We start from the raw sequence: 15,882 nt of genomic DNA, 5'->3' as shown, positions 1-15,882 counted from the left end.
TCCTGTCTCTGCTTCCTCCCAGCTTCCCCTCCTCCCTGGCAGAGCATGAGACTCACAAAGTCCTTGGTCAGACTAAACATTTGAGCAGTAACTAAAAACATTGGTGTTATCAGTGCTATTCCCAGGCCAAAAGTCAAAACTACAGCACTGCACCAGCTACTAAGAAAGAGAAAAAGAAATGACTGCTACTGCTGAACCCAGGACGCACGTTCATGCCTTTATTTTGCATCAGGCTGAAAGCAGAAGATACTTCATAACTACTGTGAGGCAATGATAGATACAGCCACAGAATGATGCATGATGCTCTTTGTAAATTCCACAACAAAATCAAAGCTGAAAATTGTGATAAAAAGCAAAAAATCCCAGTACATGCATGACAGTTTCTTTTGTGGCTTGGGATTTTCCCAGACTGCTTTCCTCTAAGTACATCTCACCATGTAGGTCTCTGCTTCAAAAAAATTCACAGACTCCCGTCACATTAGAGAAACCCTTTGTCACAGCTCAATCTCGTTAACTGTGCTGTTCCATGGATCCTTTATTCCTCAATCTTGGATGCTGTTATGCTCTGCTTTCCACCCCCCAGCATCCTCACTGCCTCCCACATCACCCATGGTAAATCCTGCAACATAACCAAACTAAAAAGTCTTTTTAGGTACTTTATTCCATATTTTACCAGTTAAACCAGCCTGTGTTTTACAACCCACCAGTAGGACACCAGAAACTGAACTACCTGCACAACAAAACAATGACAAAAACCACTAGGAAAGGGTTGCGGGAAGATTAGCACTTTTTAAGGTAGAAAAGCAGACAGGAAAAAAACAAGTTATGGGGAGAACAATGGAGCTCCTCGTTTAGTAGAGGCATTACAATGCTATAAGAGTTTTTTTCTTACCTTCAGATTGGCATAGGATCCTCCTGTTAAGTTCCTCTTTTTCCTGCTTCAGGAAAGCATTTTCTTCTTCCAAGTCGGATATGCGCTAAGAAACAAGGCAAAGAATCTTACTTACTGCAGGTCAGAGCTTCTGCAAAGGGATTACATTTCACCTGGCTGGAGCCAGGCAGCTTTGTTCAGGCCTTCTTTGCTGTTTAAAAGATCCATCTCCTTGTACAAAGAATAACTGGCAAAGCATATGAGGAGTTGAAGTGTACAAGAAGTGCACTGCAACAACAGAGACTAACTTTTCTTTTCCTGAGTGCATTTCTCCCTTAAATTAACGTTTTCAGCAGAATCTGACAAAATACTGAAATTGGTGACCAGGATCTACAGGAGTGAAACTCTCATAAGTATCAAGTCAATAAACCAGTGTCGTAGTTTAAGCCCAGGCCATAAATTAGAACCACGCAGGCTACTTCCCCCCCACCACCCTTTCTTCCCCCTTCTGGAGGGACAGGGAGGAGAATCGAAAGAATGCAACTCCCACAGGTTGAGATAAGAACAGTTTAGTAGCTAAGGTATAACACAAATCACTACTGCTACCACCAATAATAATGATAAAGGAAGTAACAAGTGAAGAGAATACAACCGCTCACCGACCAGTACCTCACTCCCACAGACTGATACCGATACCTCACCCCCCACCCAGCAGCGTTCTAGCCCTTCCGGGGACTCTCAGTTCTACCTCCTGGGCATGACGTGCTGTGGTATGGAATACCTCTTTGGCTAGTTTGGGTCAGGTGTCCGGTCCCTGCTTCCTCCCGGCTTCTCCTCCTCCCTGGCAGAGCACGAGACTCACAAAGTCCTTGGTCAGGGTAAACATTCTGACCAGCAACCAAAAGCATCGGCTTTATCAGCATTATTCCCAGGCCGAAAGTCAAAACCACAGCACTGCACCAGCTACTAAGAAGGAGAAAAACTGACTGCTGCTGCTGAACCCAGACAACCAGACATTTATTTTCACTTCTCAATGGACTTCACCTTATCTTCAAGTCATAGAACTGGTTGCTGTTGGGGGGGGGCTGAAAGTCTGCTTATTGTTTTAAGCAATGCTTTTCTAACTTCATGTGTACTGTATCCAGTTCAAGTAACAGTCACGTTAATGCTTCATGCTACTACAGAACCTCAAGTACAGGGATGCATGGCATGTACAAGGGACTTTGGTAATAGAACAGGAGCATATATAGCAATTAGTACCAAAAATTAATGAAAACAGAAACTAAATCCTGAAAAATATTGGTGTTTGGTTTGGTTTGGGTTTTTTTTTCGACTATCTCTTTATTAAAAATGAAGGGAAGCAAAGCAGCTTTTCACAACTACGAGGCTGTGCTGATGCTGGCAGCAACCAATCCTGTAATTCTGTTCATCCTCAGGAATTTCAATGTATTCAACACTATTATCTCAAAACACAAAAACATCAGGTTGTCAAGTGAAATCTGCTGCTACAGTTAAGCAGGGTGGTTCTGGTGCTGTCAGGTAGGAGAACAAACTGACATATCATCCCAGCATAATGTCATTCCCTCTGCCTGCTCCATCGCATCCTCTAGCCACGACTTAGGAAACAGCTACAGAGAGCAGAAGAATCTCAAGATGCCAAAGATAAACAGCACTGTACACACCATAATAAAAGTTTTCTGTGCCCAAGGATAATTTTGCTGTCACCACTAGATAAAAATTTATAGGCATTCCAGCTGTCATGCATTCCTAGCACAGACTTTATGCTCAAATCAAAGCACTCCATAGACAGATAGGAACAGCCTCATGCTCACAGGCCCTTGTCCTCATGGGAGACTTCAACCACCCTGATATCTGTTGGGGCGACGGTACGGCCCGGCACAAGCAATCCAGGAGGTTCCTCAATTGTGTGGAAGACAACTTCCTTCTGCAAGTAATAGAGGAGCCAACAAGAAGAGAGGCCATGCTTGACCTCGTGCTCACCAACAGGGAAGGGCTCGTTGGAAATGTGACACTCCAGGGCAGCCTTGGTTGCAGCGATCATGAGAGGGTTGAATTTGAGATCCTCAGGACAGTGAAAAGAGCGTGCAGCAAGCTCACTGCCCTGGACTTCAAGAGAGCAGGCTTTGTCCTCTTCAGGAACCTGCTTTGTAAGGTTCCATGGGATATAGCCCTAGAGGGCAGAGGGGCCCAAGACTGTTGGTTGATATTCAAGGATCACCTGCTGCAAGCTTAGGAGTGTTGCATCCCAACTAGAAGGAAGTGCAGCAGGAGGGCCAGGAGACCTCCTTGGATGGATAAGGAGCTGCTGAGGAAAATTCAAAGGGAAAAAGAGGCTTATAAAAGGTGGAAGCAAGGACAGGCGGCCTGGGAAAAATACAGGGATGTTGTCCAGTAAGCTAGGAACCAGGTTAGAAAAGCCAGGGCCCAGTTAGAATTAAACTTGGCTAGGGATGTGAAAGATAACAGGAAGGGATTGTATCGGAACATTCCAAATAAAAGACAAACTAGGGACAACGTAGGCCCTCTCCAGAAGCTATCAGGAGAACTGGCTACCCTGGATTTGGAGAAGGCTGAGGTTCTTAATGACTTCTTTGCTTCGGTCTTCACTGGCAAAGGCTCTGACCACACCACCCAAGTCTTGGAAGGCAGACGTAGAGACTGTGAGAATGAAGACCTTAGGCCCATTGTAGGAGAGGATCTGGTTCAAGACCATCTTTTCCAGAGGGACCTTGACATGCTTACAAGGTGAGCTGATGCCAACCTTACGAAGTTTAACCATGACAAGTGCAAGGTCCTGTACCTGGGTTGGAGCAAGCCCAGGCACAGCTACAGGTTGGGCAGAGAAGTGATTCAGAGTAGCCCAAGGTGAAGGATTTGGGGTGTTGGTCGATGAGAAAATGAACATGAGCCGGCTTCAGTGTGCGCTCGCAGAACAGAAAGCAACCGTATCCTGGGCTGCATCAAAAGGAGCGTGACCAGCAGGTCAAAGGAGGTGATCCTGCCCCTCTACTCTGCTCTCATGAGAACTCACTTGGAGTATTTGTGCAGTTCTGGTGTCCTCAACACAAAAAGGACATGGAACTGTTGGAAGTTCCAGAGTCCAGAGGAGGGCCACGAGGATGATCAGGAGGCTGGAGCACCTCCCGTATAAAGACAGGCTGAGAAAGTTGGGGCTGTTCAGCCTGGAGAAGAGAAGGCTGCGTGGAGACCTCAGAGCAGCCTTCCAGTATCTGAAAGGGGCCTACAAGGATGCTGGGGAGGGACTATTCATCAGGGACTGTAGTGATAGGACAAGGGGTAACGGGTTCAAACTGAAACAGGGGAAGTTTAGGTTGGATATAAGGAAGAAATTCTTTACTGAGAGGGTGGTGAGGCACTGGAATGGGCTGCCCAGGGAGGTTGTGAATGCTCCATCCCTGGCAGTGTTCAAGGTCAGGCTGGACAAAGCCTTGGGTTGACATGGCTTAGTGTGAGGTGTCCCTGCCCATGGCAGGGGATTGGTACTAGATGGTCTTAAGGTCCTTTCCAACCCTAACTATTCTATGATTCTATGATCAAGGATTTGAGAATGGTAAAGATAAAAGCACAACAGATACTTTACTGTAGGTCACAAGTGAAGCAGTCATATCGCATGCACAGAAATTGGTAGAGTCATCACCCCTCATTCTCTGATCCATACATGTCGCGGAATGGACTCAGTCAGAGATCAATGTGATCAGACAAAAGCCATTTATTATAGAAAACTAACTATTTATATACTATTTCTTAAAGTTTTTTACACTAACTTGGCCCATTGTGATTGGATACATATCTTTAAGGCCCTTAACAACTAACATATAATTGGTTAAGCACAGGTGTGAGAACCTGACCTTCAAAGTTTTCCAACAGTCCTCAATTTAGCAACTCAGTAAATTCCAGCTCCTTCTTATCTTGCTGGGATTCTCAATCCCAGTGCCTCACTCCCATCCTCTTTCACCTTTACTTGTCCTTCGGTTCATGTTGAACTCCATGTAGGCACTTGCTGATCTGGGTACGTGGCCGTTCTTTGCCAGAAAATCATCCACACATACATTTGTTGCAGCTGTCTAAATAAGACTATAATTTCCTGCATTTCTCTCTATGTAATAGGAAAGTGGTAGTCTATATATGTAATAGGAAAGTTGAAGTCTGAAGATACAATCAGAAAGTGAAGGTAACACAAGGTATGCAGAGTTGCTAGTGTTTTAAATGCTCTCAACTAAGCCATTATTTTAATATTTTGTACCAAAACCAACCACATTCCTGCATTTCTACATCACTTCAAATAAGTAACATAGCAGGTGTGCAGCAATTAGAGCAGCAGTAGTGTCTTCAAGTTAGTAAGAATTCTTGAATAATTGGAGAAGATCTACAAGAGTGATAGGAGTGAAGGAAAACTTGTGCTGCTACAGGACAGTTAGGAACTCGACTCATTTATTCTATCAGAGAAAAGATTAATGGCAATGGGATTATTTTACTAGTGCTCTTTAATAGGTGCTGATAATGAACTGTTCAGCCCAAACGGCAAAGTTAAGATGGTTGGAAAACCAAACTAGATAAAAATCTGTAGTATTTTCAGCTGTGCTGGGGGGATATTTTAGAACTAAAGGACTTTGTAGAATCCACAACCATTATTTCTAGGTTTAAAAATTTCTAATCCAGATTGGGTATACATAGTTTTAGGATATGATCTTCAGTGACTGGACTTTTTTATCACATTCCTGTTTCCACAGGAAACAGAAATGAGCTGGAATACAAAACTTGCCTCATGTTTGAAAGAAACCCAATGAGAATGAAAACACTCCACTGAACACAGGTAGAGGCAAGCAGAGTGGGTTATACAGTGGCCAAGCAGCACAAATTCTGTATCTCTGATACCTACACTGATAACTTTTGTACTCTCACTTTTCTTTCTGTAAGAAATATATCTTTGAAGATGCTTCAAACAGCACCTGCTTTGAAGGATTTATATGGAAGATGTTCAGCAGTGAGCACTCCTAACGGCTTCAGCCCTTATTTCAGTGTTACACTGGAAGCACCTGCTCATGAGATCTGGCTCTTGTCCTCCCCTAATCTTGTGAGGAAAGGATAATGGCATTTAGGATTTTCCTAATAAAATTCGTTGCCAGGCTTTGAATCATTCTAGCTCACCAAGTGAGAAGATTAGGTACTACCAACATCCCTAGGAAGTTAGAGCTCACCCACATCTAATGTTTTAAACTTTGTCTCAAATTCAAATAAGAAAAGCTATCCTAAATTAAGGAGTTAGAGAAAAGCTATAAGGAAGAGATTAAAGGATATTTTTTATCATCATAGCTAATACGGATTTTCAGAAGCTGAAGCCCCAGCTCTTGTCAACGAAATTAAGGCTCTCATTTCAGACTCTGAAGTGTCTAATGACTTTAGGTATCACCTTCAGAACGAATCCATCCCATCACAACCATGGCCACGGTAGCCATGTAATCAGTCTTGATACTGAACATATAAAGTGCTTCTCACCTAAATTCAGTTTCATGACAGTCCCCACCCTTTTGGCAGCTAGGAGAAGTCAGAAATCTCTATCAGAATTTTTCTTAGAAAGTGTTTTGGCTGAACCATCATTTCCAGGAAGGAAACAGGCCTTCATCTTCCCACTGACAAGGAATCGAAGGGAGTGATTGAAAGATAATGTCAGAAATGGCAGCCTGCACTGCTCAGTAAAAACATTTTAAAACAAAATCATTTGTTGTAATGGTAAAGTGCACAGTATTTGTTATGCTGTAGGCACTTCTACAACAAGGGGAAGCTTTTGCTTTGCTTTCATGCTTTTTGAAAGCATTCCTTTGGTCATTAAATCAACCTTTCTTCTGATTTGCAATGAAGAACAAAGAGAAACAGTATTTCCCCAGATGCATCACCTTTAAAATAAAGCATCTTTTCAGGGCTTTAAATGCTTGTGCCTCAGCCAGCTAATGAACTGAGCCCTGTGCCAAAAAAGATCTTCTAATTTGATGCTGGAGAGAAGAAAATCACTAATTTCATATATCCTGTGTGGGTGCAATACATGGACAAAGAGCAGAGCAATTACTTTTTTCCTGGTCCAGCCAGAAGACAACACGTATACAGGCTGAACACCCTCTTGAAAAGAATTGCGAAAGATGTATTTCAGCAGTGCTTATTGATCAGATTAAGTTATCCTGACCACACAGTCCCCACACAGTCCCCGCAGCTTCTCACCCAAACCCATCATCTGAGGGCTTATCCACAAGGGGAGGTTGGCCTGGGGATGTGCCCTAGAAGAGATCCATCCAAGCAGTCTTCCACCATGATAAACCCACAGCTATTCCCAGACCTTTGGGGGTTTTTTTAATCTCCAAAAGTGACTTCTCTTCAGGTTGTCACACACAAAGCACTACCGTAGCTGCAAAACAGCTTTTTCTACACAACGTGTTGAGTAAAAAAGCCCTAAATTCTTGCCAATAGCAGGATCAAAGAAACCACTTCAATTGTCAAATGTAGAAGAAAGATCACAGATATAATCTGAGCAGTCGCAAGCATTCACAGCAGGAAACTAAACCTTAGTACCTTAGGTTATGAAAATGGGTGTGAAGGTTACTCAGAATGAACCTGACCAGCAAGAAATTCAAGGAAAAAGGTCCATTTTTACTATCTGCAAAAACAGTCTACACTCTGAAGTCTTTCTTGTACAACGGTTGCAGTGTTGGACCATCTACACCTCAAGAAAACCAGAAAGCATAGGAGCTTGCACGAAGGAAGAGAGATTTAAAAATGGTTAGTTTACATCATAGCCTCAAACTCTACACAAGGTTGGAACAACCACGCTAGCTTGTGCTGGAGCAAAACCTTTGCTTGGGAGGGACACATTGGTCCCCACACAGGTCACACTCTTCAATCACAGAATCCCAAGGGTTGGAAGGGACCTCAATGTGCCTACAGCACCAGCCACTATAACCAGCTGCAATAGCCATGGACTGCATGGCAGATGCCGAGCCCTCATTTTCCATATGAGGCTGGGCTGAGGAAGGGCATCCTCCTAATATTTACAGCATCAGCGACAGCCTTCTATAATATTCTGCATTACATGCCATGAGGAATTGCTGTTCAGCCTATATGATTAAGAGCCCTTATTTCCAGACAGGTCTGGGTTTGGGGAGTTTCTTCTTGGTTGGCAGAGCCAAAGGCATTAAGATGGGGCATCCTTCTGAAATGATGGAGTCACTGCTCCTTTGGGGATGTCCACCTGCCCTTGCTGCCCCATGACCTGATTAAAAGGCAAATTGCAGGGGTTTTCAGTGACAAAGAGAAAAAATCTTAACTATAAACCTAATACTTTCCCTTTCAGACCTAAGGAGTGAGCTTTCACCAGTACGACCACCTGCAGGAGACCTACACAAGATGTGACAGACAGACCTACCTTTCTCAGCAGGTCTTTCTCCTTAACGTAGCTGTCTTCCATGACCTTCCTCTCACCATGAGCTTTTTCAAGCTCCAGCCGGAGGTGCTCCATCTCTTCTTGCAAGCTGACAAGCTGGTTGCCATCACCCTGGTGGCTCTGCTCATACCGCAACAGTTCCTTCTTCAGCTTTTCCACCTCAGAGGAGTGGGCTGATGTAAGCATTGAGAGCTGCTCATTCAGAAGTTTGTATTCCTTGTTCTGCAGTGTCCCAAAAAGAAGAAAGTAAGACCGTAAATGGGATTGATGCATGCACGGATGCACTACAGAAGTAACCATTAGAAATCCTTGAGCATGGTGGGTAATAAACTTGCAATAATGAATATTTCCATGCATATGCCAATAAAGCTCACAGAGCTAAAAGCAATTCCAAAACTGTGACAAAATCTCAATATTTTGATAATGATTATACAAGCTTTTGTTAAATTGATGGTTAGTCTTGAAGTGAAAGCAAACAATGCTTGGTAGTACTGGCAACCAAAACACAAACCTACACTTTTATTACAGCCTCCAAACAATGTTGCCTAATGCAATTGGTTTGTCCTTTTTTTTAATGTCTGTAATATTGGGTTTGCAGTTTATCCTTTTATTCCTACTCCTATGCCCACAGGAACCAGGGGTGACAACACACGGTAGCATAATTGCAGCTTTGAGCACAAAGAGCTCCCTAAACCCCAGCTTTTAGTCATGTGCCAGCTCAACTGTCTTTTTATTTGCTCAAATTTTCTCTTTTTAAGGCACTTAGCAATTATTTGCTCCAAGTTTTTAAGACCTGAAAATTCAGCAGCCTCATTTCATTTTCATGGTTAAAATCAAAGTCAGTGATAAGTCAGTGACTAATAAAACGCCATTGATATTAGCCAGGCCCAGAAAGGACAATGAATTCACAACAGACCGAGAGCTTCAGTAAACAACCCACCACGCAGGTTTGCTAACAACAAGTCAGTAATCATGAAAGCAAAAGAACCATTTTGAAATTTAAAGTGTAGTCTGAGTTTTCTTTTTGAAAACTTTCAACACAGCTGTAAAGATCTGGGTTCGTATCACCGTACAACAGATCCAAAAGGCATTGCTTTCTTAAATTGGGCTTTGATGGATATTTCTTTAATCAGAAATATCGGTTTTGGCCCTTCCTGGTCCTGCTGGAAAACATCACTGTTCAGACCAGCTGAGTGTTCTGCAATTTAGCCTTCTGCTGTTTCTCAGAGCTTCGGTCACGTGCAGTGTGACACCAGCTCATGAGAAACTCCAGAAGCTTTTAGTTGATGTAGAGGCATGATAAGCTTGATGTGAAGCAGCCAGAAGACAGAAGTCTTTAAAGACACATATGTAATATTTGAAAAGTCAATGGACTAGGGAAGTCCTGATACAGAGTCAGGATAAACAGTAAAGGTGCAAAGTCACAGATCCTGAGATGCAAATTCTTTTAGATGTTCCCCAGAGTCAAATAAGCAAGAAAAAAAAATTTCAATACAAAAAAAAAGTATGATCATGGAATGAATGACTTGAGTTGAAGGGACCTTAAAGCTCATCCAGTTCCAACCCCTGCCATAGGCAGGGACACCTTCCACTAGAGCAGGTTGCTCCAAGCCCCATCCAACCTGGCCTTGAACACTGCCAGGGATAGGACACCTATCTCTGTAATAGGGCCAAAGGCCCCTAATAACTCCCGTACAACAGTTTGTTTTCAAAGAAATTTATAGCCTGGAAAAGAAGTGTAAAAAAAAAAAAAAAAAATCAGGAAAGTAGAGAGTTTCATCTTCTAGGTCTACACAGATTCTTCCAGAGCAGAAAAGCCATGGACAAATGCATGGTGAGTTGCTGGATACCAGAACCCGCAGCCATACTTCAGATTCATCTCCTAGATTCCCAGACTGGCTTGTAGGATCACTTCTACCATTGCTCTAATTTGCATCAAAAGGAGTGCTATCAGCAGGTTGAAGGAGGTGATCCTGCCCCTCTACTCTGCTCTCCTGAGACCTCACTTGGAGCATTGTGTGCAGTTCTAGTGTCCTCAACGCAAAAAGGACATGGAACTGTTGGAACAAGTCCAGAGGAGGCCATGAAGGATGATCAGGGACTGGAGCACCTCCCGTATGAAGACAGGCTGAGAAAGTTGGGGCTGTTCAGCCTGGAGAAGAGAAGGCTGCGTGGAGACCTCAGAGCAGCCTTCCAGTATCTGAAAGGGGCCTACAAGGATGCCGGGGAGGGACTCTTCATCAGGGACTGTAGTGACAGGACAAGGGGTAATGGGTTCAAACTTAAACAGGGGAAGTTTAGTTTGGATATAAGGAAGAAATTCTTTACTGAGAGGGTGGTGAGGCACTGGAATGGGTTGCCCAGGGAGGTTGTGAATGCTCCATCCTTGGCGGTGTTCAAGGCCAGGTTGGATGAGGCCTTGGGTGGCATGGTTTAGTGTGGGGTGTCCCTGCCCATGGCAGGGGGGCTGGAACTTGATGATCTTAAGGTCCTTTCCAAACCTAACTATTCTATGATTCTGTGATTATCCCTTTGGTCCCTCTCTAGGTGACCTCCCAAAGCATCACCCTCTTGCTGCAATCTGAGCTCTCTGAAGCAAGATTAAGACACATCTCCAGTGGAAAAATAAAGTAAACAGGGGACATTAACATCTTTTCCTTCACTCCCTTGTAATGAATTACTAGTGAACATCAAAATTCAGTGCTCATGTGGTACTGAGGAAGTTACTTATTTACTTAAGAAAAGCTTTGCAAAGAATGGCAATAACTACTCTGTTTCACAAATCTCTGCTACTTCTCCCAGTCTCTGCTGGTTCTCCGGCACACAGCGTTTCATGGTTTTGTGTCTCAAGGTTTATGTATATGATTTGAACTGAAAGATGGGAGACTGAGATGAGCTCTTAGGCAGAAGTTCTTCTCTGTGAGGGCGCTGAGGTGCTGGCACAGGGTGCCCAGAGAAGCTGTGGCTGCTCCATCTCTAGCAGTGTTCAAGGCCAGGTTGGATGTGCCTTGGAGCAAGCTGCTCTAGTGGAAGATGTCCCTGTCCGTTGCAGGGGGTTGGAACTGGATGAGTTTTAAGATCCCTTACAACCCAGACCAGCCCAGGATTCTGTGATTTCTGCATAGCAGCCAACTAAGATTTCGATCCATATACAAGATAAATGGATAGGAATGCTTTTTCTTGTTATTAGCTACTAGAGCCACAAGAGAGCATTTCCTTCCCTGTACCAAAACAACTGGTCCCTGCTGCAATAAGAGATTGCTCAAAAGACCGTGTTAAACTTGAACTTGGTTATTTTAAATCATTCTCCAGCCCAGCAGGGCTGTGACGGGCTTGGTTTCAATCCAGGCTCTGTGAACCAATCTAGGGTTTATTTTGCAGAGACAACTTCACCACTGCTGTTACCCAAGCAAGCTTTATTCACAATCAATGCTCATAGAGATACTGCCATTTGCATTAACAGTGCTAGGAGCTCACAGTGAGTCTAAGTACTGGCTGCATGAACACAATACTAAATAAAGCAACAGCCTTATAAAGTGGGTATATTTAAAGAAAGTCAAATAACTGAAAAAAACCCCAACCTAGAAGTGGTTCAATGTGGATAGAAAGAAGTGGTTCAGTGTGGATATTTTGCAGCAAAACAGACTTAAACCTTTACTGTGTGTGGAAAAAAATCCCTCACCTGATTTAGAAGCTGAATTAAATAGGGCCCAGTAATGGATGCTAGAGCATGTGAGCTGAGGCTGACATACAATAACGGGTTTTGATGTTTTCAGAGAAAGATATTCTCTTCTTCAGGGGCACATGGACTATTGCATCTCTATTCATGAGCTAAAGTAGCAACAATAAAAACATTTTGCATCTCACTAGTAGGAAAATGATAGTAATGCAGCTCTCGAGGTAACTCATAAGTATATATATATTTTTTCTTAAACAGTTAATTGGCGTTTTGAAAGCTCATCTTTATAGATTAGCAAGGACTGAAATCAAGATACTTCAGGGAAACAATCATGCAACAAACTCGCTGCTGCCAGAAAACACGTCCACTGGAACACTGCTCATTAACATTTCCAAAGCATCTCAGGGAAACGTGTGAGTCCTGAAACAATGGTTAAAATCCGCTCTCTGGACAGACCACACCAATCATACAGAGCAATTCTTTACTGCAAAAGCTACGCAGAAGGCATCAAAGCAACTCCAAAACGTTCCGTGTGGGGATCGAGCCCGACCAAGACAAGCTCCAGCCCATTATTTCTGCCTACTGAAAAGCTCTCCATGTCTCCTTCCCTAAACTAGATCTTTCTGCTGCTTTCACAATCCACAAAGAGAAAGCTGACATTAACCAGAGACTGTTTTTCCTTTATTTTTCCACCCCCACATATTTCCTAGACCTAAATGGCCTGGAACTGGGGGGGGGGGGAAATAACAAAAATGCATACTGCTGCTCCACTGCCACGTCCATCAGCTCAGCAGACCTAACACATGCTCATTGCACAAGTTCAGCCCAAATATATGGACTCATCCTAATTAATTACACCACTTACCCTCCAGATGAAGAGTCATATCTAACAGGTTTCTGACATTTACCTGGTCTAGTGTGAAGTGTCCTTGCTCATGGCAGGAGGGTTGAAACTAGATGATGTTAAGGTCCCTTCCAACCCAAACCAGGCTGTGATTCTATGATTCTATATAAATACATAGAAAACTTTATGCCTAAGGTTTTCTATTCCTAAGCTATGGTTTTTCTGCAAAATCTAAGTGTGCAAGCAGGCATTTTTGAGTTAAACACCACAGTTTAGAAGTCAGACTCTACTGCGGTGCACACTTTGCAGCCAATTAATACAGCAATGGAAGTGTCCTGCAGTAATGCAAATCCCTGGGTGTCTTGACTCTGTGGCATCTGAGCCAATGCAGAGTCATTTCTCACCTTCTTCATCACAGGACCTCTGGCGTTCTGCAGGGATGGGAGTGATTTAAGGCCATAAGAAAACTGTGTGTGACGTACACATCCCTGTTAACATCCTAACAGAATGATAAACTGCAACTACTAATAGTTGGTACTACAGTAAGTAGGCATTCTGACTTACATAGAATGTTTCTTCTGCCTGTGAAAAGGCTGGTTAAGGTTATAGGTGGATACAAATTTCCTAGCTCATAGTAGTAGATGCAACTGGGTCCTACTCAGCATTTCTTATAATCATCCCCAAAAATCTTGCACAGTACTGGGAAGCAACAGAGAGGGTATTTATCAGAGTAACTTGCACACATGAGTAGGTGGGCAAAACTCTCCCCCAAGTGTGTAACCAAACTAGTATTCTGCAGATCATTAACTACAAGTGGCAATTGGTAAAGAACTCTGTGTAAGACCATCAAGTCATCCACACAGGCATCTACCACACTGTGCCATCTCACCCCTCATCATGGCTCTTACCTCTGAACACGTTATGTCCAGTAACACAAGAAATGCTCAAACTACTTTGTGAAGTATTTACCCAATTTACTCTTTATCTTCAAATTAACAAGACTCATGACATATGGTTCAGTACAACAAACTGCAGCAGGCAGTCTGCATTCTTAGTGCCTACAAAACAGGAAGCGTAATGGAACAATCCAGTCCTTTAGGACATGGGGATTTCACATGGAGCTGGCTTGGGTTTTCAAGCAACAGCTTTCAAAATTACCATTTTGTCTTCCTCCCTGGAGTCCTTCTGGGCAGTTCTAACAACAGTGACAGTGCAGCTTTTCCAGCTTACCAAGCAAGCTCTTTATAGAGCCTGCTGGAGACCCAAGGTCCAAGTGCATCTGCACTTCCATGGTAGTGTCCCAGATGTACATCCAGCAGTAGCAGAAGGCTGTCACCACCATGGCATCCTTCCCAGACACCACAGGAAGATAAAATCCTTCCGAGGAAGGACAACAGCAGACAGGCAAAGCAGCAGCAGGATCAGTATGGCTCAGGACATACCTGCTCGTCGATCTTCCTCTGGAGCTGGACCACCTTGTTCTCCATGCCAACATTGAGCTTCTTCAGGTGTTGTGCTGAGCGGGCCTCGATCTTCAGCGCCTTCAGCTGCTGCCTGGCCTTCATGCGCCGGTAGCAGCACTGCAGGACGATGGTGGCTGCCCTGACCCGGCGGAACCGAGTGCGGGCCAGCCAGCCCCGGATGTACTTCTGGAGGGTGATGGCTTTGTGCTCCACCAGGATCTACAGAACAGTCACGGGGGAAAAGTCACTGTAAAGGTAGCAACAGCCCTGGTCTGGTGCAACACAGCACTCAGCACTTCCTAATCTGCCTTTGAAAGCGATTCCCCTCCAAGGAACAGTGTCCTGGTTGTGTAGAGGATGATGGCTGGAGATAGAAGCTGTTATTTTGCATCCTCTTTCATAGATGGGAAGGGGTATTTCAATCCCTCCTTCTGGGGGGAGTTCTCCAATCTCTGAGCTCAACTGATGCAGGCAGGACACATCCAGTCCTCTCTTAGGAGCCACGCTGCTCACTAAAGAGGGTCAAGTCTTGCTTAGCCAGTGCAATGAGGAGTATGATCCTGTCCAGTGGGTAGAAGACTTAATAGGGACAGGAGATGTCTGAGCTCAAGTGAGACTTCACCACTTCCAGGCTTCCCAGGGCAGTGGTGGGATCACCATCCATGAAAGTGTTCACAGACTGTGTAGACAAGGCCCTTAGTGACATGTGTTAGTGGTGGCCTTGGCAGTGCTGGGGTAAAGGTTGGACTTGATGATCTTAAAGGTCTTTTCCAACTTAGCTGGTTCTATGTGTTTACGGACCACCCTGGAACACTGCTCAGATACAAGAGATCCACAGCTAGCAGAATAAATACCCATTAACAGACACACAACACTTAGCAACAAACCTACTGTCCCTTCAGCATCAGATGTAACTCACACCATAACAGGTTTATAGATTTTTTTTTCTGTGTTCCACCCCTGCATTATGATAATTTATACAGCAGATAAAATGCTGTCCTGGTGGGATTCCTTATCATGCAGATGGCCTTCAAATAAAACCCTGGAGTCCTCTCAGTACAGTCTGCAGCCATTTCTCTTGCATGATTCAATTTCTAGGAACTTGTATCTGGTTCTGTGAAATTTCTGGCACTTTTTATTTAATTTCTCCCCAAAAATTTACAACTATCTTTTCAGTAGGTGGCAGTTCAACTGCTTACTCTAAACCTGAAGGCTGACACATGAGATATAACAGCATGCTGTTAATAACGTTCTTATGTTGATCTATGCTGTTGCATTATGAGGAAAGAAATAGCAGGAGAATTTTAAGATTACAAGACACTTTGCTGTTATTAGTTGGAGATAAGTTGACTCAGAAAAGGTACCCCAGCAGCTTCTCTTACAAATCTTTTGTTTCACCCTAAGGCTTTCTTTGCACTTGCAAATTTTAATTCAGAATGAAAGGATCGTGTGAACTTAGGACGCAGTAGGAGCTGCTCTGAAATGAGCTTTGCATGTCTCCAGCCTTGTCACTCTTACAGATGTTTGGGCTGGGGGTGCCTAAACAGCTAGAAG

The 15,882-nt window shown here is 43.7% G+C and overlaps 1 protein-coding gene across 1 annotated transcript in view; it reads right to left on the bottom strand.

The window, feature by feature from the left end:
* MYO5B (myosin VB) overlaps positions 1 to 15,882 on the bottom strand; it is a gene marked incomplete at both ends in the record, with an annotated part of 152,693 nt that overhangs the window by 33,889 nt on the left and 102,922 nt on the right. The window contains 3 exons of the mRNA XM_080636966.1: positions 893 to 977; positions 8,325 to 8,564; positions 14,308 to 14,547. Of these exons, the coding sequence (XP_080493092.1) occupies positions 893 to 977; positions 8,325 to 8,564; positions 14,308 to 14,547 (565 nt within the window). The remainder of the gene's footprint in view (positions 1 to 892; positions 978 to 8,324; positions 8,565 to 14,307; positions 14,548 to 15,882) is intronic.

The sequence above is a fragment of the Psittacula echo genome (genome assembly GCF_963264785.1).
Source record: "Psittacula echo genome assembly, chromosome: Z".
Classification (NCBI taxonomy): Eukaryota; Metazoa; Chordata; class Aves; order Psittaciformes; family Psittacidae; genus Psittacula; species Psittacula echo.
This window is presented reverse-complemented; position numbering and strand designations above follow the sequence as displayed.